The 23806-nt window shown below is 40.6% G+C and overlaps 1 protein-coding gene across 2 annotated transcripts; it reads left to right on the top strand.

The window, feature by feature from the left end:
- Positions 1 to 1174: 1174 nt before the first annotated feature.
- On the top strand, positions 1175 to 22533 carry ccdc69 (coiled-coil domain containing 69). Of its 2 annotated transcripts, none has more exons than XM_086304525.1 (9): positions 1175 to 1345; positions 11352 to 11415; positions 15259 to 15428; positions 15983 to 16070; positions 16501 to 16574; positions 17496 to 17597; positions 17707 to 17826; positions 18491 to 18588; positions 19187 to 22533. In XM_086304525.1, exons 1-9 carry the CDS (start codon positions 1325 to 1327, stop codon positions 19353 to 19355), a joined length of 906 nt encoding a protein of 301 aa, XP_086160651.1. In that variant the 5' UTR covers positions 1175 to 1324; the 3' UTR covers positions 19356 to 22533. The 2 variants fall into 2 exon arrangements, with proteins under 2 accessions (XP_086160651.1, XP_086160660.1); XM_086304534.1 differs by lacking the exon at positions 1175 to 1345 and adding an exon at positions 4755 to 4862.
- The last annotated feature ends 1273 nt before the right edge of the window (positions 22534 to 23806 follow it).

The following is a 23806-nucleotide window of genomic DNA, read 5'->3' on the forward strand; positions in this document are numbered from 1 at the left end:
GGTAAAAAGATGTTTGATATTATATTGTCTTTATCTAACTTATCAAGATGACTTCTGATAAAAACCTTTCTAACTAATCTAGGTTTCTCTGGCAGCAGATAACGTTTATAACTTAACACCATTGCAAAGATTAAATACAATAAAAAAGTTATTTGCGCTACATTAATTTACCGTGACTAACTAAATATTTACTTTTATCTGACACCTTTCTGCGTGAAACTCTGCAGCTCGTGAACCAAAATAGCCGTTTGTGTGAATTTTCCACCTGGAAATTATTATTATTATTATTATGTTTAAATTATTATTATTTTGACATCCACAGTAACATATTCTACATACTTTTTTTTCAAGATGTGAAGTAATTTAAGGTCCAGAGGGCGTTTCAGAGCCATTACACCCTCACTTTATGTTGAAATTCAGATTACTCATAGATTATCTGGTGCTCTCAGATTAATTTTGTTGTGTAGGAGTTTCCTCAGGATGAAATAAACCGCTGAGCGGGGGGCGGGGAGGGGGGTGGGGGTTAAGGCCTTACACACGAGTTTTCTGCATTACCATAACGGTTCCCATAGACAATAGAGTCGCTACTGCGCATGTCACAGTTTTGATATGCGGCTACTTTCAAACGCTGTGGGAAAATAGAACTGCGATGCTACAGCCGTGACAGGAGTGTGAAAGATTTCTGAAGTCTTACAAGCTGGTATTAAAGTGATGTGTAAATTTACTGTCCAGACTTTAGTACAGTGTGGAGGAAATGCAGTCTGAAGATTTATGTTCTTACTGTTCAGATGTGAAGCTGGACTTATTTGCAAGAATAATATTATATGAAAACAAAATAAAATGTTATCCACTGAATAAAATAAATAATAAAATATATTAGATTTATATATTATTTATATTCTATATAGATAATAAATATATTCGTTTTGGGATGTTTTGGGATTTTTGACCTTTTCAGAAATTTGGATGTAACAGAAAATAAGTCCGAATGCTAAATTGTTGTAAACAATGTAGTGTCTGAATTCTTTTGCCTTCTGAGTGGAGAAAATTATTTTTCTTTTTTGTGTGTAGTCAAATGTTAATTTGAATAGTGGAGGTGGGAAAAAAGTTCGGACATTTCCCTTTTTTTAAAGAGATGATTGTGGAAAGAGTTCCTGATTGTCCCTGAAGGCAGCAAAGGTAAGCCCTGCCCTCTTAGCCGGCTGCTGTAGCGGTGCGTTCATGCGACTTTTTCCGGAGTGTTTGAAAGTTGTCAACAGAGAAGCAGAAGAAGGAGCAGGAGATCAGCGGCTTTAACGGGACTGCGGAGCTCGGAGGAGGAGGAATGGGCTGCACTCAGAGCAAGGTGAGACACACGGCCAGGAGACACTCGCGGACCCCGCCGGCACAGCTCTGCTTTGTCTTCTGTTTTTCTGCCGCCGGAGGTTCATTAACAGGCGGTCGGCGGCGGCGAGACGTGCCGGGAATGAGCGGCGGGGAGCGGACTGTATGTCCGCGGCACAGGCATCGTCTTTACCCAAGTTTAACCGAGTCACAAACACGGCGGCAAGTGGAGATTTGGCGCTAAAATGTGGGGAAAAACAGCGTTTTCCTCGTCCTGAACATCTGTTTCTAATCTTGAGTTTTCCCACGATGCTCCTTTCTAAGAAGTGACCTCAGACACATTCATTTAGAAACTTCTCTGAAATCCTCCAGTGTGCAGATAAAGTGAGTTTATTTACGAGCTTAAAGCAGCTTTAAGCTTTTAGCACCAAAACGTGCTGCAGTGAGCTCGACTTCCCTCTGTGAGCCTCACTCAGCTGAGAGGTTTGATTTAAAAGGAGAAGTTATCATCAGTTTAAACCAGCTGTGCTCACGGGCCACAAACGGTGGCTCAATCCAGCACAAACCAGAGCACAAAATGCTAAAAACACCTTTCTGCTCATGGTTTTATCGCTGCACTCTGATAGAATTGCTCTGCATCACTCACAGTTCAATTTAATGCTTATTTATCACTCCATGGGCCTCTGAATTCATCCTTTCTTCTGATTGGCTGCCCCTCATAAGCAAAAAGTTTGAAGAGTTGGAGTGGGACTAATGTGCCTGAGATGACCACATTGGTCATAAGATGATACTTCTTACAGGAAATGGCAGTGAAAACTCCAAACATTGTTCCGTCTTTCTTTGCAGAACCCTTGTTCGGGTCGTGTCGGACTCTCGGTCGGGATGTTTCTGAGTTTGCGGCTGCAGTTTTTACACTTTCTGAGCTGTCGACCTGTTCACCTCCATGTGCGGCTCAGCTGTTGGTGCTTAATACGTCTCTGCTCTGTGTGTGAATCTGCGGAGTTCGCCCGTCTTGTGGCTGTAATTCTGCCCCACTCAGGGGTAAAAGTGAAGTTTGCCAGCTGTTGTCTTCCACTGGTTATTGATAGAAAGTGACAGCGCCACTAAAACTTCACACAGTGCCCGAAAGGAGGTCCGGGGCCTCTTGTTGTCCCGCCGGCTTGGACTTTGATATCACTGAAGCTGAATCCTCTCTGATCCTTTCAGCGAGCAGGTTGCAGCATTTTTCTGAAACTGAGAGAAAGTTTATCAGCATTTTGCTTTCTGCAGAGATTCGGAGAAAAAGGTTTCCAGCTCCGTACTTTTGATTTTGGACTGTGTTAGAGTAACTTTGCACAATTTAAAGTTACCCTTATTTATCCTATACTGGCCCTTGATGCATCCTTTACTTCGGGTAAAGGATGCATCAAGGGCAAGATGTTTTAGCTCCTCCCCTTTAAGGATTGACTCAATTTATGTGGCACAATGATGTTAACTGCTAATTCTGAGATGGGACATGCACATTTTTTTTGTCACATGTCACATATGCCCGTCTTTTATTTACAGTCTGTGCTCATGTCCACCTACAATCGTAGAAACGCCGACACTTTTTATAGCATCGAGTAATCAACAGGAAATGTGATGACATCATATATTTCCCAAACTTCATGTGGTATCTGCTAATGTGGGGACCACCGGACCGCCCCAGCTGCTGTTGGACAGTACAGATGTTTTGGCTTTATCTACCTTTGCATTTTGTGTTTAGTGTGACTGATTGACCAGCTGAGACATTTAGACTTTTCCATCCGATTGATCCGGCTAATGGAGCTCCTGGTATCGACGAGCTGCAGCTGAAGCCTTCGGTTGGAGCTTCAGAGTGATAACGCTGAAGTTGATGGATAATTTGATGTTGATCCTGGTTTAAATACCTGCCTCGGGCACATTGCTCCATCGCAGAGGCGGCTGAAGATGCTGTTGCATAACACAAAGCCGAGTAAATCTTTGATTAGCTCAGAATAGAAAGAGGCGTGTCAGAGAGGCTCGGAGCCTGAGAAGGAAATCCACACTCACACTGACGGCTTTAATAGCATTTCAGATTAAAGTAGACTTATTTACACTGCTGCTCAAATACCACCTTCCCCACTAACATCCACAATGATTTATGAATGATTCCTATAACTGTTGTCAGTCGCAACATTTCTGCTTATTTTAATATTTTTTTAAATAAAAATGAAATGGATTTTCTATCAGCAGTTAAAATTGTGAACACACACAGCAAAATCTCCAGTGTTAAATTAACACTAGAGAGTGTCTATATGGGTCCACTCCTCTGAGTGTTAAATACAACACTGTTGAGTGTTAAATTAACACTTTTGACAGTGTTATATGTTTAAAAGTAACCTAGTCAGATTTGAAGATAAACAATGGCTAACACTGAGCAGTGCTGATTTTCTAACACTGGAAAATAACTCAAAATGTTAGAAATATTTCAGTGTTAGAAAATCAGCACTGCTCAGTGTTAGCCATTGTTAACCTTCAAAACTGACTAGGTTACTTTTAAACATATAACACTGTCAAAAGTGTTAATTTAACACTCAACAGTGTTGTATTTAACACTCAGAGGAGTGGACCCATATAGACACTCTCTAGTGTTAATTTAACACTGGAGATTTTGCTGTGCAGTTTGGGATTGAAATCTCTTTAAGCCTGCTGACGCGTCCACACAGCGATATGGAAACTAAAAATCGTAGCTGCAAACCCCTTTGAAACCCTACACTGTAACACAATGCTGTGCAGTGACTGCGATTGGTCCATTTGGTCCCATCGTTTCCTCCTGTTTCCTCCTTCTTTACTGCTGCCGCCATTTTTCAAATGGACTGGAAGGGAACGGCCGGTGGTGACATTGCAGAGTCACTGCGGTATCTGTGCTCGCTGTGCTGAAGGCTGTATACAGAATCACTTGTGTGACTGGCAACAGTGCCGTCCCGTGCTAGTTCACGGCTAAAACAGGTGAAATGTGATTAAACTAACCTTTAATTTGTATCGGTAATTACATAATGTGACACCATATGTGTACAGCGTAAAAAGCCAACATTCGAAGTATGATTTGATGATTGAAGAATGTGATTAATGTAGACTGCAGGCTCTTACACAAACACAGTACGTACGGACCTTATTTAACCTCGTCTGTTTTCTTTCTTATTGAAATGAGAGCGCCGTATTGATAAAGTTATGGATATAACTGTGAATAAACTGTTAAGGACGTCCATGTAGGAAGCTTTTCGCTCAGTGAGCATCGCGTTGTTGCTCACAATTTTATGCTAGCAACCAGTGAGCTTTCCAGGGTGTGGTTGTCTAGGTAACCGTGCATTTACTGCTCTGTCACGTGTAAATCAGCAGTATTCTTCACTCATTGGTGTCAGTTGCGTGCCTCACAGTGGGCAAACTTAGGACCGCCCAACTGCTTTATGTTGCTGAACGTCACCGACTCTCTACGGTCTTTGGTCACCATGTCACTGCTCTTCACTGGACGCCTCTTTAGCACGACTGGTATCAGTCTGGTACGACTGTTAAGTTAACAAATTTGGAGTCATTCTTCTTTTTAAAATGAAAACATGACAAACATCTGAGAATGTAAACTAGATTTATAAGTAAAATAAGTTAAGTTAGTTAGTTGCTCCTTTCTCTGCTCTGTCTCGCTGCGTGTGCACCTCCTCACACACGGAGTGGAGCAGCCAGAGGAGATGTTTCTAAAGAAGTTGGATACAAAGTAACCACTGAGCCTTTTAATCGACTCGTTGTAGCCTCGGACACAGAGAAGAGATCTGATGCATGTAAAGGTGGCTGATTAAACCAGAGTGCTTCTGCCTGACAACAGTAAAGTTGAATGTGTTTATTGGTTTGTGGTGGAGGGAAACAGCTGAAAGGACATTTTTCTGGACCTTTGAGCTTGTTGATCAGGTGATTTTGATTATTTATTTATTTATTTTCTTTGACCTGTAAAGGTTTTTATAACAGTAATGAGTGCCGCTCCTCGCTGTGGGTCAGAGAGGCTTCTCAGACTGAATCTTATAAAATCTTTAATCCTAAACACGCGTGAAGGCCTCGTGGTGAATCCACAGCTGTGATTGTTGGAAACATGTCAGTAGCTGTTGCAGCTCTATTCAAATATATTCAAACCTCTGACTATTAACGCCGCTCGTGTTGCTGCTCTGCTTGCGTGCAGTTTGTTTCTCACCTTTGGTCTTCTCGTTCGCACCCGTCCAGTTGTTTCTACCAACAGATGGTGTGGCGGTTCTCAGAGGTTACAGTTTTCCACCGTCTGGACTCCAGACAGAGCAGACGGTCTGTTTTAAAGATGACAGGAGAAGAGTAACGTGGGTGGAGGAAGATGTTTTGGAAATAAGAGTTGGCAGGACTCGAAGCTTAAAACTCGAATACCTGAACGCACTTCTGCTTGTTCGGTTTCTGCTCCCCCTCTGTGTAACCTCTGTGCAGTAAAACTATCAGTTCACCACATGAGTTAAAATAACAGGAACTAATGAATACTGATGAATTCAGCTTTGAACCACTGGTAGAAATGTCAGAAGGAATAACAAATATCTGGATTCTGTTTTTATCTACACAGAATTTAAACATCTTCTCTTTTTCCCAGAAAACCCCACAAAATAAACCGTTATAAGTGATCTAAAAAGAATTTTGTGAAGTTATGAAATACTCTGGCTGTGTCTTAATTGGATGAGTTGTTGTCACTTCTGTCTCTCAAAACAGATGCTGCGCTTTAGTAGCGTGTTACCGCGGTGCTCTGTAAGAAAAAGCCGATAGAGGGCAGTATGTACGGGAAGTAGTAAACAAAGTATAACTAGTAAACTGTTCAGGAGTACTTTGAGGTGTGGGGTCCAGGTTTTAGGAGGCACCTCTGAACTCCTCTCCCTGTTTCTAAACTACGCCAACTGCCAGAGGAAGTTGATGTCATCTGCTTTCATCCACAACCTCATTCTCCTGCTAACACTGCAACCACCTGCCGCTCCACCTCTCGCTGTGTGAGCAGGAGCAGCTCCATCCTGACCTCCAGCTGACTTATCTTTTAAATGGAGACCTTTCATCTGCTCTCACTTGTTCTAAGCACACACCACGCTACACCGCCACGTGGTGATGAAAGTTTACCCAGAATGCACTTTTTAAAGTTTGCTCCAGTGATTTATCAGAGATCAGATCAAACACCCTGCTCTGATGGATCCTTCGTGCTGATGCTCAGAGTCGGTGTCAAAAAACAGAAACCAGGTTTAGTGTTTAGAGTGGACGTGAACCTGGTTTTAGCAGAGCTTAAATGTGTTCTAGTCTTATAAATATCATGTAGGCTTCTTTAGTCTCAGGGAGGCTAAACAAAAAAGCTTTAAAAAGTGTGAAACTTTGAAAGTCTTCACAGCGAGAAGGTAAAGTTTTGCTCGGCTTCACTGAATAAACTAAAATTCTTTTTTTAGAAAACAGCTGATTCTGAGGATGTCCGGTGGGATTGTTCATGGCACAGAGACTATTTCAGCATTTCATCGTTTACTCGCTCGGCTGTTCAGTTGCTGCAGTTTAACCCAAACTTGTTAATCAGTGTTTTTTCCTCGCGGTGGAGGTTTCGGGAGCAGAGTCTGGTCTCTGCTCCGTGAAACCAGGCCTCTGTTTCTCTGCAGGCAGGTTTTTCTCCGAGGTGAAGTGTTGTTTAAACACAGGAGAGGAATCTCGCTTCTGATTTATGGCCATTTTAAAAAGTGAGGGCCTCCACAACGCCTGCAGGAACATATGCTTCTCCTCACCACCACCTTCCTCCTCCTCCTCAGGTTGAGTCCACGTCGACGTGTTTGAGCCAGAGATATTTATTGTTTCTGCTCCGAGTTTAAATAAAGAGGGTGTCCAGTTTGCAGAGCAGAGTTTGAAGTGTTTATATAGCGCGTGTGTGTGTGCGCGTGTGTGTGTGCGCGTGTGTGTGTGTGTGTGTGTGTGTGTGTGTGTGTTTGTGTTAGGGCGTGATTGTTTGGCCTCAGTGTTTGAGCAATAAGATGGTGTGAGGCAATACAGTAAGCTTTTCAGTGTGTGTTTGGATACACGCCTAACTTATGCAAGAGTTTGTTTGTGTGTGTGTGTTGCTGGGATTGAACAATGCTGGTTAAGTAATGAGTTGCGTGTATCCTGATCGATATTTTTCTTTCTTTAATGGGATAAACGAGTTTTCGGCGTTCCTTTTTTTCCCCTCTCGCTGAAGTGATGCTGGCTTCCTGTGAGCTGCTGAAAGATTTACGGCGGTTTACGTTGACAGATCCAGTGATGACTGTCATACAGATGCTGCGGGAAAACAGGGGTTCAGTATTTGCACACAGATGCTTCAAAACAGGGAAAGTCTTTTTAATGGACCTTAAGAAAAAAAACAAGGATTTACAGCCAGATTGTGAAGGCACACATGCACCTTCACCTGCAGGTGACTGTTTCCACAGTTCATGCTGGACGTGATGTCACAGCGTGTCTTCCTCCCATCACCACTGGGTCGTGGCAGATGGCCGCCCCTCCCTTCTGCCAGAGTATTCTTCCTGTTGTAAGGGAGTTTTTCCTTCCCGCTGTCGCCAAAATGCTTGGTCAGGGCGGACGTCTGATTGTTGGGGCTTTCTCTGTTTCTCTGTATTATTGTAGAGTCTTTACCTCATAAAGCGCCCTAAGGCAGCTGTTGTGAATTGAATTTCTCAAGTTGCGCGTTTCTGCGATCGCCATCCAAAAACCAAATGTGATTGCGAAGGCTGGCTCTGACTGTTAGCTAATGACTGGTGATGAGTACTTGGTGTTTCCATACCACAGATAATCTTGTATTTTGAAACTGGTTTAAACAAGATTTACAAAACGTATATATTTTTTTAAAATTCAGTATGACTCGAAACGAGTGACGGAGTCCGTAAACTCAGCAGGGGCGTGTTTACAGAGTCTGTCGCCATCTGGTGGCCTTCAGATAAAAAGCATGTTTAAGTCACTTCTACGCTGGCTTCTTTTTTCCCCATCTAGAAGCAACATCTGTTTTTTTTTATTTTTATTTATTACATCTTTGCTCCTCTCGCTGTAAACCCAGACTCACTTGGCCCCACCGCCACTCTCCCTCTGAAGCCCCTCCCACAACCTTCCTGCACCCCAGCCTGGCTCTCAAAGCTCTCCTCTAGTATGGAGGGAGACATTGAAATTAGAATAATAACTTGAAGTTTAGTCGTAATAATAATGGGCAGAAGAACAGCTAGAAGCTTGTCAGTGTAATTATTCCATAGTCAGAACATGCGTTTATCTATTTTATATCAGCTTATGTCTTGTTGGATTAAGCTCTACTTCAGTTATCTTAAGTGCGTAATAAAAGCCTTTATTGTCCTCTCATGGTTTCATACTTCAGAGGGTAGAACAGTCAAACTGGTTTAAGTTAGATTATGTTCTTTTTAAGAAGTTTTTAAGAAGGCTTTCAGTAAATCACTTGATCCTTTTGTTTGTCTGCTCCACCTTTTCCAGGTGCAGCTGCAGGTTTTTACATTAAAAGCACTTCATTCGTGTTAATGTTGAATCGTTTGTTATATTTTTGTAGCTCCTCACCCAACACCTTGTCACAATCTTAAGTCTTTTTAATCTTTCTTTTGGGATTCAGACCTGCCCCAGGTGGTGGATCGTCTCTGTGCAGGCCCCGAGCGGCTGCAGGTCGTTTGGTTTTCAGCAGCAGGAACAGCCGTCTGTTGTCCTGCAGCAGCTGAAGTTATGTAACACACAAAGGAAAGAGGGAAAGTTTCAGCGCCAGTCATGTGGACACTAACGAGACGCTTTCATAACAAACTCCCTGCTCCAGTTAGTTACCTGGACTCGGTCAGATCGTAACACTTCACTTCATGTCTAATTATTATGGGATGTTATCAAAGCTCATCTCTGGACAGGTGGTAGTGTACATCAAAAGCTCAAACCTTCCCTGACTCGGGTTTCTTTAAACTCAAAGTGTTTCAGATCTTCCTTTCTCATGAGTTGCTCAGCATTTCTCTTCCACCTCACCATCATGTGGTCAGAGGCGTTCACACCAGTGACCTGCTGGAGGTCATTTTGTAGCTCTGGCGGTGCTCATTAGGGCTGAACGATTATGGAAAATAATCTAATTGCGATTTTTTTGCCCCAATATTGCGATTGCGATGCGATATGCGATTATTTTTTAAGGTTTTTGTCTTCTGTATTATTAAACAAAGACAAGCAATACATCATATAGTATGGCCAATACTATATTACATTAATTTTAAACTGTTCTTTCCTGGAAGACAGACCTCTGTTATGATGACATGAGGTGATGCATGAATTGATGACTGACATTTTTATTTAACTTCTTCAATCACAACAGTATATTTGAACATACACAATAGTTTATTTTTAGCTTACAAACATCTGAGCATAAAGTGCTGACAAGGAACCCTGGTGTAAACATTAAAATGAAAGTCAGTACAATGTGCAGATTGCAGAAATATACATAAACAAAATCAGTGGCTTTACCACACTCAGTTTTTCGACATCTGTGAACTACTAGACAGTCAATTCAATTAAAAAATAATATTAAATAAATAAAACTAATAAATAAAAAATACACACATCTTACTGATCTCTGCAGTCAGTAACATTACACATAAAGTGCAAACATAATAGCAATTGTATAAACACACACACAAACATTGGACGGTCTAGCCTTCTGATTAGCGTCACCGCTGTCTCGGTGGAGTTTAATAAACTCGGCCGTCTGCTTCTTGCTATCTAAAATATAACCAGACACTGGTGTAAATTCTCGACTGTCTCATACTTCTGTTTAATAAGTTTTCTGTTTGACGTTTAGTCAGCTGTGTGAAAACCAAGGAGGAACCCACCCGGGGGATTAATAAAGTTTTATTTTATCTAATCTAATAACTTTAATCTCAGCCAAACCGATTTACTCACGAACAAACAAAACACTGAAAAAAGCCCAACAATAACATTTTTAGGTTGTCTAAGTGACTTATATATTACGTTTAACCCGAGCAGCGAAACTCCGCGGTGATCTGAAAATGATGTGCCGGGAGTTGTGCCGTTCTCGGCCGCATCAGTAACCCTCGAGCTCCCGGCTAGCTGTCGAGCTGGTGGGTAGCAGACGCCTCTGAAAACGTCGAAGCACTTTTGCAAATATGGGATATCTTGATAAACCGAGCAGATATTTGATGTTTACACAACTACTTTCTCGCCTGAAAATATGTTAAAAGTTTATTTTGTGACCCTGAAAGATTAGTATGAGTAATTTTAAAACTTAGTAGCGGCCGCCATTGCTGGAAACTGGAGTTTGGCTGGGCCGCGCTATGAATTCTGGGATATGGTAGTAATTTGGACAGCCTTCGGTGCGTCGCTGTGACGTAATCGGTCTACAAATGCGGCCTCAGGAGGATGCAGCCCATGAATTTGGACATGTCCAGAGTATAATCGCAGCCTTTGCGGTTAGAAAATTGCACTTGATCATGTCGCGATATTATCGCAAATGCGATATATCGTTCAGCCCTAGTGCTCATCCTGTTGCTCCTCGCACAAAGGAGACATGAGCCCTGCTGATGGGTTTAGGACCTTCTGCCGCCCTGTTCAGCTCCCAGAGTAACTGCCCGTCTCCAGGAGTCTCCTCCACGCTCCTGAGACTGTGCTGGGAGGCACACCTGTTAATGACATGTGGAGATGGACTACCTGTGTAACCCCTGCAGGGTGCAGGTATCGCCTCATGCTATCAGTAGCTACACTGACACTTCCCAAATGCAAAACTAGGGGAAAAGAAGTCACACAATGTTAGCTGGGAGAAGATGTGAGTGGGCTCCAGCTGTGAAATCATTCCTGTTTTGGGGGTTCCCGTTCTTGCCCGTCTAGTGCAGCTGAAACTGCTGCTTAAGTCAGTATCCCAGAGGTTTGATGCCATTCTCTGATTATTTTTAATAATACATGTTCATTAAGAGGAATTTGAACCTCTGTTTATTTACTGCAACGTCTCCTTTTTGTCTTATCAGAAGAAAAGCAAAGGCAAGAAAGGAGAGAAGACTCAGAAGGCGAACATCCGCCAGGATGATGAAGGTGAGTATATTTTGTGCTGCAGACTGGTTTCCTCTTCACTCTTCTTTCGCTTCCTGTTTGCTTCTCTTGTTTTTCTGAACCTAATGTCATGAGAATCAGTCTGACTGATGATGAGAGGTTTCACTTTCACTCTGCTGTAATGTGGCTGTGGTTGCGTAGAGTCATACTTCATATTTTAGTAGTACAGAGACTCCTTTTTTTCTGAGGAAAAAGGCCCGACCTCTTCCTCTCTGAGTGATGTCACAGAATTGTTTCTATAGAAGTTCTCGTTTCTGTTTTTGGTGGGATAAATGCATGTGTGATAATTACAGCGTGTTCTTCTCCGTAAATGGGCTGGTATTTAGATGGTGACACAGATTTTTGTAATTCTGCTTCTGTACACTTCCAGTGAAAATAAGCAGCTGATATATGACTGGTTTCATCCTCTTTTTTTTCTAAAAAAATAAATAAGGTTCGCTTAGAAAGAGGGTGAGGAACTTGGTCATTCGGGAGGAGGTCAGAGTAGATCCCATGCTCACCTGTACTGCGCGGTGTTTTGGGCTTGTCCCCAGGCCACAGCCAGGACACTCCTGGAACGGGAAAACCTTCGAGTCACCTCAGAACTTGCTGGAAAAGAGCTCTGACCATTTCATACATAACAAACTGCCATCTTAGTTTATGCTAAGGCTTTTTTTAATGAGCCATCAAGCTGCCAGGCGCTGCAGACGAAAATGAGCCTGTGCGCAGATAAATCTGTTGCATGACAGACGAAAGAAGTCATGCTTCCTGGCCTTTCCTAAATAAACAGAAACTGAAGTGACATCATCACCAGAACGTTACAGGTGTCTGTTCACACCTGTTAGGACACCTTTATCTCCCTCTAACAGAACACGTCTTACAGTTTTACCTGTTCAGGTTTTTTACCTGACAGTTTAAAGGTCGAATGCTAACGGAGCCTTTAGCATAGCATTGATTTTATGCTACTGTGTTTCTTTTTCCTTATTTGGGTCGAAGGTTTAGGCTAGTTCTGTTTATGCAGGACAGATGTCTCCACCTCAGACACATCCATCAGTTGGAGCAGATTATTAACATTTTTCTTGCTTTCGCTGCCTCGTAGCCGGACACTTAGCCTGTTAGTCTTAGCCTCGCGTTTATTTTATGTAAGCGTTATTTTACGCTTCAGTAACAGGGAATCTAAACATGCTTGTCACCAATGAAAAAAGCATCCATAAAACAAGTTCATGGATGTTTTTTTTTTTTCTTTTTTTTTTTTATATAAGAGTTTTCAAAAAGTTCTCTTTAAACCCAGACTTATTGTCAGTCATCTATTTTCTTCCATTTATCCAGTTCAGGGTTCAGGGAGATCCCATCATAGGGCAAGAAGTTGGGTACAACCTGGAGTACATTGCAGATCAGCAGTGAGAATTTATCTGATAGCACTTTTAACGCAGAGTTCAGAGGGCTAAACAACAATTTAAAGTAAATTAAAAAGAAGAAAAGTCATTCACAAATTTAAAATACTTACATGGACAAAAGAGTACATCAAATTAAATTAAAAACAATCCGCTAGTAAAGAAAAAACCCCAAAATAAATAGAATAAAGACAGTTTGCCCAATATATTCGCCAATATTAAGTCTTGCCGTATCAGTTTTAATAATGGCTGATGAATGAAAATGAAAAATGTAAGTAGAGACTGTAGAAACACCCTTCAAACCTGTTACAAGTGATGCTGCATAGTTTGCCCACCGGAGGGCGCTGTGCAACTTCCCAGCTGGTAACTCTTGTTTGGAGCAAACAACAACCAGCTGGTTGGAGTAAACAAGTAATCCACAATTTCTTTAAACTGCATTACCATTTTATATTAAGGGCTTACAAATGATTACACATAACAAATATGTTTTATGCTAAATATTGGCCCATATATCTGACTTTGAATGAGTTAAATATTATTGGTACTAGCCTTAAAAATCCTGCATCGGTCAGCCAGATAAAATGTCACAAAAAAGGCAGAATCATCTTAAATAGAATCAAATCCATAGAAATGGATGTAATAATGCAGTAACAGGAAAAAAGTGACCTTTTTAACAGAAAAATGAAATTAATCTACGTCAAATAACAAAGCTCGACTTATTCATTATTCTTGTTTTAGGTTTATTAAATATTTTTATGTTATTAATGAAAAGATTTAAAACTATGAAATGGAATAAAACTACAGAGTTTAACATGACGTAGTGCCATATGTCTCATGTTTCAGTTCAGCTTTCCAGTGTGTGGCTTTACTCAGCCAAATCAAGTGACGGTCCTATGAAAACAGACAATATTCACATTTTTACGAGCTCCAGTTTCCCAGCAGTGACAAACGAGCTCTGAACGATCATCCTCACACTGTTTTTATCAGAGTGACTGAATCAAGCAGCTGCTTTGAAGGTTTGACTCACCGCTGACGCTCGCTGCACCCTCATTTCCTCCTGTTTACGAGCCGCTCGTTTAAACTGCAGCGATGGAGGAAGACGTGTCGTCATCCTGTGAATCACTAGCTGGAAGTTCACCTTAAAAACAGCATATTTGCACATTTATTCATTCATTCATTTATTCATGTTTTTTTTTTGTTGTTGAAAATTTCACTGTTTCAGCTCTCTGAGTTTTAGTTTAAATCTTCTCTTCCTCTCATGTTAAATTGTCTCCATGTGGATTTTAAAGCTTTAAAAATGCGACTTTATTGCTCTGAACTCCGTCGGGTCTCATTTTTCTGTGTTTACATGCTGCTGCAGGACCTTGTGAATAAACTCAAATCAAAGTAAAGCTGGTCTTTGTCTAAACATCAGACAGGCTCCGACCTGTTTGCGCCTGAATTTGAACTGGGATTATTAGAAAAATACAGATATTAAGTAAGGCCTGAAAGCCCCGTTGGCTCCTGGTATTAAAATATGTGGCAGCTTGTTTTTGACTGTTTTGTTAATGATAACCTTCGTTGTGTTTGTGACAGCTGAAATGTGATCGGGTTTATCCAAACTGAAGACGTCACTGAAACTGAATGAACAGATCGTGTGTCTGCACGTCCGTGCTGTAATCAACGGGTTGAAATAAGAACTGCAGTGAGAAACACTTCCTGCATACAGGTGTGATTCATGACCGTGTGTTCTTGCAAGGATGAACTTCAGCTTTAGACCTTGAGAGAACATTTTTTCATGATTCCCACGGTCATTAAAAAGTATGAAATTAAAGTCAAGAAAAGTGAAGTTTAGAAGGCCTGAAAAACGTTACAATATTTTTCATAAAAACAAATTTGCAAAGTGCTTCACAGCTTCAGTAACACATTAACAAACAGGACATACAAACTATGAACTTAGTGTGGCTTTTCCAACGCAGATTCTGATTAATCGTAAGGAGATTGATAGGTAAAAATAGTACAAACGAAAAAAAATTTCTTCAGTCTTTCTATTGAAATATTTTTTTTAATATAAAATTCATCATAAAAGCTGGGAAAATGCTGTCACGGCAGCCAAAACATTAGTCAACCTATAATGCCTGTAGTTCCGCTCTCTGCCTGAAGAGGGCGGTGTGTTTTTAGTTCCACTCTCTACCTGAACATGGTGGTGTGTCTGTAGTTCCACTCTCTGCCTGAAGAGGGCGGTGTGCTTCATCTACTACTTTGCGTTTGTGTGGGAGCCCCGTCAAAACCCTGTCCATTAAGCTAGCAGTGTCCAAGCATTCTTTTTTTCTTTTTTTTTTCTTTTCATACCGCGCCCCCCTGCAATGACTGCGCTCCCCCCCCCTCCCTAGGGGGTGGGCCCCACACTTTGGGAACCTCTGCTCTAAAGCATGTTTGTAACTTAAGGTCATGTTTTTGTGTCGGTTGGCAGGTAAACGTGCGTCAGGTGAGCCGGACGTCTGTCTGGAGAAGCAGTTGGAGCGGTTTGAGTGGCAGCTGAGGATTTTAAGGGAGGCCAATGGGAACCCAGAGAGGGTGGAGTTACTGAAAGACCATGGTGATGAAGAACTGTGTGGCCTCGTACTGAGCATCCTCGATAAGGTGAGATGTTCTTCTGATTACTGACCTGATTATCTGGAATCACTGATTTTCATTGTTGATTGAAAATAAACAGTGTTCTCTGTTTTGGGGTTTTTTTTTTTTTTTTTTTTTTTTTTTTTTTTTTACCATCCAGAAATTAACAGCCGAAGAGGTTTTTCAGTGAGTAGGAACTCTTAGGTACAGCAGGTAGTACTGTCATCTGCATACAGAGTGATACTGAATATGGTGCTTATGAAATATAGACTCAAAGTGTTGTGATGCTGAAAATAATGAGGACCAAAAATAGTGCCTTGAGGGATGCCATCTTTAATAAGGTGGCATCCCTCAAGAACACGTTTCTGTGTTCTGCCAAAGAAGATTTAAAAAAAGAAGAAAACTAGTGAATAGACTTTTTAAAAAGATGTCAGTGATTAAAAGAGCACAGAAACCAGTCAAGTTTCTTTGTAAAACACAGCAGGTTTTTGGGACTTCATGTGTCCTGTTTTATTGACGCCTGCCCTCCAACTGTCTCATTATTTTCCTCTTTATTAAACTGAATCTGTCCTGACTTCCAGGTGAAAACGGAGACGACGGCCGATTTGAACATCCTGCATGAACAGAAGAGTAAATCTGCTACTGAGGAGCACGAGAGGCACGTGGAAGGTAATGCACAGCAGATGGCTGGAGAGTCAACACTTATATCTGCTGTATTTGTTTAACGAGTTGTGATTATGGGACCACAGACTTCCCCTCCTGCAGAGAGACCCCCAGGATCAAAGAAGCGGGAAATGACTAAGAAGCAGACTGGATTCTCTTTTCTTTTGTCACCCTGAAGTCATTTTTAGTCTCCTTTTGGTCATTTTATGTGTCTTTGTGGTTGTTTTTGTCTCTTTTTTCTTGTCTAATTAGAATATCTGTTATAGATAAAAGAACCCGACAAACACAAGTGAAGCCACTTTTAAAAAGTAATCCTGTATGAGTCTTGTTAGATGTTAAAAACATTTCGCCAAACTTCTTAGCTATGGTCTACATGTGCCTGTTTGAGGTCATGTGATGCTGGGACTATAAACCGAGTTTGTGTTGTTTCCTGCAGAGCTGCAGAGGAGAAACGAGCACGAGAAAAATCAACTGACAGAAAAGTTTCAGGCGGCTGAAAACGTTCTCAAGGTAAACGTGGAAACGACGAGCAGTGTTTTTGTGTCTGTTAATACAGTCTGAAAATCAGCCGAGAATGTAAATGAAATTCTGTATTTAACGACTAGATTTAATTTCATTCTTGATTTATCTCACAAAGTCTGCGTTTCCTGTTTGTGTGTGAGTAATTTTGTTTTGTTTTACCCATTAATTATTAAGTGTTAGTGAAGCTCTTATAACAGTCTACATTTTAAAAGATATGGTTCCCACAGTTGATGCACTTGGTAAAAGCGGTAATTGTAATTTCAAGTATTTGTAGCTGATGAAAAGAACAAATATGTGAAGTAACGGTGAGAGCGGAGATCGTTTGTATGATACAGACCTCAGTTTCACTAATTCGAGCTTAAAGTTAAAGACATAGCCTGTATATAAAAGATTCCATGTTTGTCTGTATATATTAGACTCTGTGTTTGGAAGCCTCGGTATGAGCTTAGCTTTTAGTGCTAAGTCATCAAATAACGTCAGTTAGCTTGGTTATTAAACTGCATAAACTGTATGGGAGAACCACACAGGCACCTGCTAATGGCAATGAGCTGAATGAGTGTTTTTATTTGATTTTTTTAAAACACTGAATCCAGTTTGTTCTAGGGGGAAAAAAGAGAAACAGCAGTAAATTACAACAGTAATAATCTGTTTAATAATTCTGGTGATCCTTTTAAATTGTGTGAATTTGAGGCTTCAAAGGTTTTGCATGGACATATTTGAGTATATTTTGCCCCTTCTGGGACTGAAGGTATTGAATTAGTTTCTGTAAGCAGCAGTGTTAAACATACCTACAGAAACCCTCGGAGAACTCCAGTAGGGGGCGCTGTTCTGGATGTTAGCGTGTTGATGTTTCATGTATTCAGTAACCAGGAAGAAGCTGAATTAAGTGTTTTTGTTTTGTTTTTGCAGGCTAAAGTGGAGGAGCTGAAGGCAGAGCTGCAGGTTTACAACGAGCTGAAGAGACGAGTCGAAGAATCGATGTTTAAGAAGGACCTGCAGAGGAATATACAGGTGTGTGTGTGTGTGTTTACATAAAATTAAAGTTAAACTTGTGTTTGAAGTTAAATCAATTTAAACCACCTGTAACTACAATATTAAAACTCTTTAATATCCTGTTTAGGCTCACGGGAGCCCAGGTGCATTCTGGGAGTCTGAGCAGGAGTCCCTGGTGTTTGTGATTGAGATGAAGAGTGAGCGCGTGCAGGAGCAGAACAGGAAGCTGCAGCAGATGGACACGCTGGTACGTGATGATGTTTAAAGAGTTTCTGCAGGCGTGAAGCTTTTACGTCACCTGTCCGTACGATGACGCCGAAGCTGATGTGGACGTGATGAAGCTACAGACACCAGATACATGCTGAGTGTTAGAGCGAGCTGTGTTTCATGGGAAATGATCTGAGTTTTCTCAGATGTGCAGGAGCTGCTCTTCTTTTTTATTGTCAGCTATAGTTTTTGTATCCGTTCAGAAGGTTTTATATAAAATATATAATAGCAGCTGAAAGCTGCAGGCTTTAGAGAGGCCTGTGGATATCAGAGAAAACCATTTACCTTAAATCTTTAAGTTCTAGACCCATGCTGTTTAAAAACAACTCTGAATAATTAATTAATGCACCTCCTCAGTAAGATAATCGGTAAATGAGCTTTTTAAAATCCTGAGTCCAGAGTTTGCAGAGAAAATGCAAAAAAACTTTGTTAGTACAAAGACATCTCTTTGTAGTAACTGTGATGTTACAAGACTTTAAAAGTTTGACTTCATGTGCTGAACACTGCAGAAAACCTGAACTTTGACCTCAAACTCCATTTCATTCCTGTTCAGTTACATTTAATGTCTTTACGTTTCCTTGTGTTTGTGGGGCTCGTTCTTTCCGCGACGTTCTTCGTCTTCATGCTCGTCTCATGATTTTCAGGTGGAGAAGAATTTGGCTTTGGAGGACCAGATCGTTCACACCATGCAGCAGAACGAGGACCTGAGGGTCCGGATAGACAACTGCCAGACTCTCATTCAGTACGTGCCTGAATATTTAATAGAGTGAAGAAAGCAGAGCAGAGGCATGAGTGTGCTGCCACCTGCTGGACGGAACATCTTCCTGCAGGAGCGCTTCAGTCAAAATGGGCTGGTGTTAGAACAGTTTAATATAAGGAGGTGCATTTCTTGAAGCTAAAGGAGCAACACATTTTGATTTAGTGATAGTAACTGATCTAACTTCAGATTCAACCCTCAGAAAAACCTCATTAATATTAGAGAAGAGTAATTTCTTATAAAACCAGACAAACCTGAGCAAAGTTCCCACCTGACCCTCTCAGAATCAGCTGATCTCTGTTTACATTAACTTTACTTTATGCTGAAGTACTGCAGGTTTCAGCTTTCAGAGCTACGAAATGTGTTTACATCCACTCCAAGTGTCACAAGCTAAAGAAGATTTGTTCTAAAAACAACTTTGAGCACCAGTTTAAAATCTGTGAGGCAGAGCAGCCGAAACAAATCAGTATCCTTGGATCAGTGCAGTCTGTTGCTCCGTTTTCTAGGAAACATAAAGACGTAACAGAGGTCCCCAACCACCTTGTCCTTTCTCAAATAATTTTCCCTTTCCTCCTGTTCTCAGGCAGTTATCGAAGGAGCAGCAAGACCTGAAGGTGGCGCTGGAGAGGCAGGTAGCATCCAACCAGAAGCTTTCTCAGGAAAAAGAGCAGCTGATGTTCAAGCTGAGACACAGGGACTCGTGCCCGCCCATCCACCTGCCCACCGTGATGCCGGAGGTCACGCCAAGATGACCGACTGCGAGTCTGACCCTGGATCTTTTTCCGACTAGCAGCCCGTCTGGTTTCATTAACTGAGCAAAAGAGTCAAACAGAAAGAGTGGCCAACCCTCCGAGTTCACGTTAGAGACTCTGGAGCTCTGACTCTGCCTACATTAATGCTGATCAACGAGAACATCAGTTTCACTGCAGCCAGCGGATCTTCTGCAGTCGATGAGGTTTACTGAACAACTCTGGATCCTCTGAGATCACAGAAAGCTTTGAGCGTTTACCGCTGTATGCACGAACTGTTTGGAGCCAGAGAGACATGTTTATTTTTGTTTTTCTGGCATTTTCTAATGACGATCATCGGTTTGATGGCGGTTTAAATGCTACAGAAAGCATGAAACTGAGATACTAGGAACAGAGTTTTATTTTATTGCAGAGCAAAAACGGACTGATGAGCGTGGCAGCACAGAAATGCTCGTTCTGTCCGTAACATCACGTTATCAGTTAACTTCACTCCACTACTTGACTCAATCTTGAGTTCAAGTCCAAGAACTCCTGGTGGCACCATAAAACCTGCATCATATGCTGCGATGCTTCGTCAGGTGTGCCTTTTCAGGTCTAGGCCTTCAGCTATTAATGACTTTCCTTTTTGAATTAAACCTTCAGCCCATTATCAGTCTAGAATTTATTTCATAAATTACATCCAATAACAGGCAATTTTCGTGTGACAAAAGCCATAAAACTTGACTAATTTGATTTCTTTTGCTGACTAACTGTTACTCCAGTCACTGTATCCGTAGGTATTACGGTTCTGGAAATTCCAAATGCCAATGCCAAAGTGCCTCCCATCAGGACGCCGAAGTGCTGATCAAAGATCTCATGAGCGTCTTTGCTGAAGTTGGAGCCTTGCTGAGTTGAACAGTATTTGATGCACGTGAAGTAGCTGAAGGTTCAAACGTATTAAACTTTCTCCAAGGACTCTGCTGGGAACCAGGTTTGTTGATGGTACCAGAAAGTCTGAGACCTCTGAGGTTTCAAGGGTTGTAACAAAGGCCTGTTTTACTTGGATGGTTAATGCATTTGATGAGCTTCCTGAGGATCCTAAAGAAAAAATATGACTAGTACTTGATAGCTTTCCAGTTTATTAGTGTTTTAGCGTTTACCTTTGTGCCTTTTCTAACTGCAGGGACTGTTTTTCCACTTCTTTTATCCTTTTTATTTCCAACTTGCTCCTTTCACTAATAGTCCACAAAATTAAAAAACAAAAAACAAAAACAGGGATATCTCTAGAAACAACAGACCTGCTGGCTCTGTCTGGAATTATTTTTTTCTTTTCACGTAAATCACCCCAGTTTCTACTGGTAACTTTCGGCTGTGGGTTATTTTTCACGAGGTAGTATTTTATAACACCAGTAGTAAACATAAAAGTGAGCAGAGGTTTAAACCCTGAAAGGACTAGTACAGTTATCGATGTAGGGTGGAGCAATGGAAATAGAAAGGTAAATACTGACACCAGTTCACACCTACCCTGTGCTGGAACAGTGCTTAGTGCTTTGTAGGGAAGTCTTTCAGGTTTTTCTCTCATTACAAACTTCTGCTTGAAGGTTCAGATCTTTTTTTTTTTTTTTTTTTTTTACTGTAGTTGGTTCTCTCAGTTCTTTCCAAGCACTTCTATTTTTTTTGATGTTCAATTGAGATCACACTTTTCATTGTACAGCATCAGTAATTGAGTATTTAGGAGCCTAAAAACAAACTGCATTAAAGGTTATTAAAGCATTAAATGGGCTTTCAGATCAACAGCCATAGTTTTATTCGTTAAAAAAAAATTACACGCTATATATGGCACGCTAACATAATATCTCATGCTATTGTCTTTTGGTTGGAAAGCGTTGCAATAATATTAAGATATGTTAGCTGAATGTTAAAACCTAGCACCAGAGCTTCAGTGAACACCTCTGTAAGAGCTATCAGTGCTGGTTGTTATTGTCAATTAGGGATTAGCAGTAAATTATTAGCATGTTAGTCGTGTGTTTACCCGTTAGTATATTAATATCCCCAGGAAAAAAGGTACATGTCAGAGTGCTAGCACACAATACTTAATAAAACACACATTCATATCTTAACCTTAGCAAGCAGAATGGTTTAAAGGGTGAGGTTTATTTTATTTTATTTTTTTCAACCAACTGACTCTGCTCTATTAGTCCGTGAGCTATTGTGGCAGGTAGGCTAACTGCTAACATGTTGGCTGGCTCCAGTAATGAGCTGTGTAGGCTTAGCCAGATTGTTCTGGTTGTGTTCATAATGTATTAGAGTGAGCATGCTTATCATGTTCTTGATATATTTACTGCTTTTATATAACCATTTTATCATGTGTATTTGTTAAAGCAGTTTAACCACAGAACATCAGTACTTTTCCTTTCTACATCTCTTTGTTAGTCAGTTAATCTATCCTTTTAGCTGTGTTATCTAACTGGTAATATGCAAGCTAGCCACAGTAGCTCACAAATATTAGCAGACAGGCTGTTTGGGTGTTTATTGTTTTAAGTTATTCAGTGATGTGATGTAAACATTGAGCTAAATTCTGCGACCACTTAAAATAGTTATCTAAATCACATAAATCTGAAGTGTCCTTTTCCATGCATCTTTGTGAAGCTGTTAGTCATTTAGCAGACAACGAAATGCTAACATGCTGGCATCTGCCATTTTGCAGGATTCCTAAAATGTCTATTTCAGTAACAGGCACATTTAAAGCTTGAAAAGTTTAATTTTCACAAGTAAATACTTAAGAACAGTCACAGCACAGAAATCTAATCACTGCATACAGTCTTTGAGTCAGTTGATGAATTTTTTTTTCCTTTGTAAGATTTGAAAAATATTGTTATCTTGTCCTTTTTTTTTTTCTTTTTTTGTTTTTGTTTGCATGATGTAAGTTTGTATTGCCAAAAAACAATGTCAGTGTTGTTACAGCTCTGTATTTTGCACCAGCACTTTGACCGCTATTTTTACCAGGCATTTATAGAGATTTACATATTGTACAGTTTAGATTTTTTTCTTCTTCTCTTTCCTACATGTAAAGAAAAAAAGTAGTATGTCTTTTTGCAGTCAAATGGAAGTCAAGCGGTTTGCTTTCACAGCGTGATGTAAATACACTCAAATGTTTTCTTTGTTTTGTTTTTGACTTGTTGAAATAAAAATCTGTAACTGAGTTTGACTGCTGTTAATAATTTCATCTGAGATTACATTTTTACTTACATTTGGATTTGATCAAGATGTAATATCGTACAGAGAATGAAACTACTTTAAAAAACAGTTTGTATGTAATGTTAAACTCCCTAATAAACTTAAAGATAAAGTAGGGCTGCTCAATTAATCGAATTTTAATCACGATTACGATCTGGGCTTTCAACGATCATTAAAAATGACTGAGCCGATTATTAGCCCCTCCCTCATGCTTTACTCTCGCGCTGCTCCATGTGGCAAATCAAGCGCACTGCTCCGCATTTCGAACACGCGTCACAACAATTAAGAGGACCCGAGGGAAGCTCGGAAAGCTAAGCAGAAGTTATTTGGACAGGAGAGTGACTGCCGTTGGTTGAAAAGAGAGGTAAAAAAAAAAAAAAAACTTAAGTGGTGTGGAAACATTATGGGTTCGCAGAGTCAGACGTGGATCAAGGAGACACAGTGTGTAAACTTTGCTATGGTGTCGTAGCTGCACCACAGAGCAACACTGCAAAGTTCACATTTTTCATTTATTTCTTATATTGCAAACATTTGCACTGTTATCAGTATTTGCACACTATTTTATATTATTTTTTAAAGTCATTATTCAATACATTGTTATTGTTAAACCTTTAAAGCCGGTGTTCTGGGAATCCATCCTACCTGACAAACCATCCTACCCGTTGTTTCTACGCATGCGCACAACACGACATTCAGTGGCGAACCATCCTACCTATGTGAATATAAGCTACTAACATACTCTGATGGGTAGGATTAAGTGCCAAACCGTCCTACCTTTGTGAATGTGACGTACAAGCATACTTTAACAGCTAAAATTAAGTGGCGAACCATCCTACCTCTGTGAATATGAGCTAGAAGCATAATTTTACAGCTAGAATTCAGTGGCAAACCCTCATACCTACTTACATTTGTGCTGGAATGACTCTGTGACAGCAGAAATGTGCATAAACTACTTACGGTAGGACGTTTTGCCAAAGTAGGACGTTTTGTCAGAACACCGGTCAGAGCAGCATGCTCGTTTTGTGTAACTATTTTTAAATCCCTGTAGAACCTGAACGCTAAGCTAGCACAATAAATTTTTTTCCATATGAAACCAGAGGAGTTGTACTTACTTCTTATGCCATCAGCTTGTCCTCGGTCACGGTTTCCTTCCACATATAGCTTTGCAAAAATTGCATAAAAAGAGCTTGCAGGAACAAAAACATAATATTCCAGAAACACTTTGCCGATCCGATCAG

Source organism: Aulonocara sp. 'chitande type north' Nkhata Bay, linkage group LG2, assembly GCF_057382095.1.
Source record: "Aulonocara sp. 'chitande type north' Nkhata Bay isolate Kocher_YH1m ecotype deep benthic linkage group LG2, A_spYH_male_GT1.1, whole genome shotgun sequence".
Classification (NCBI taxonomy): domain Eukaryota; kingdom Metazoa; phylum Chordata; class Actinopteri; order Cichliformes; family Cichlidae; genus Aulonocara; species Aulonocara sp. 'chitande type north' Nkhata Bay.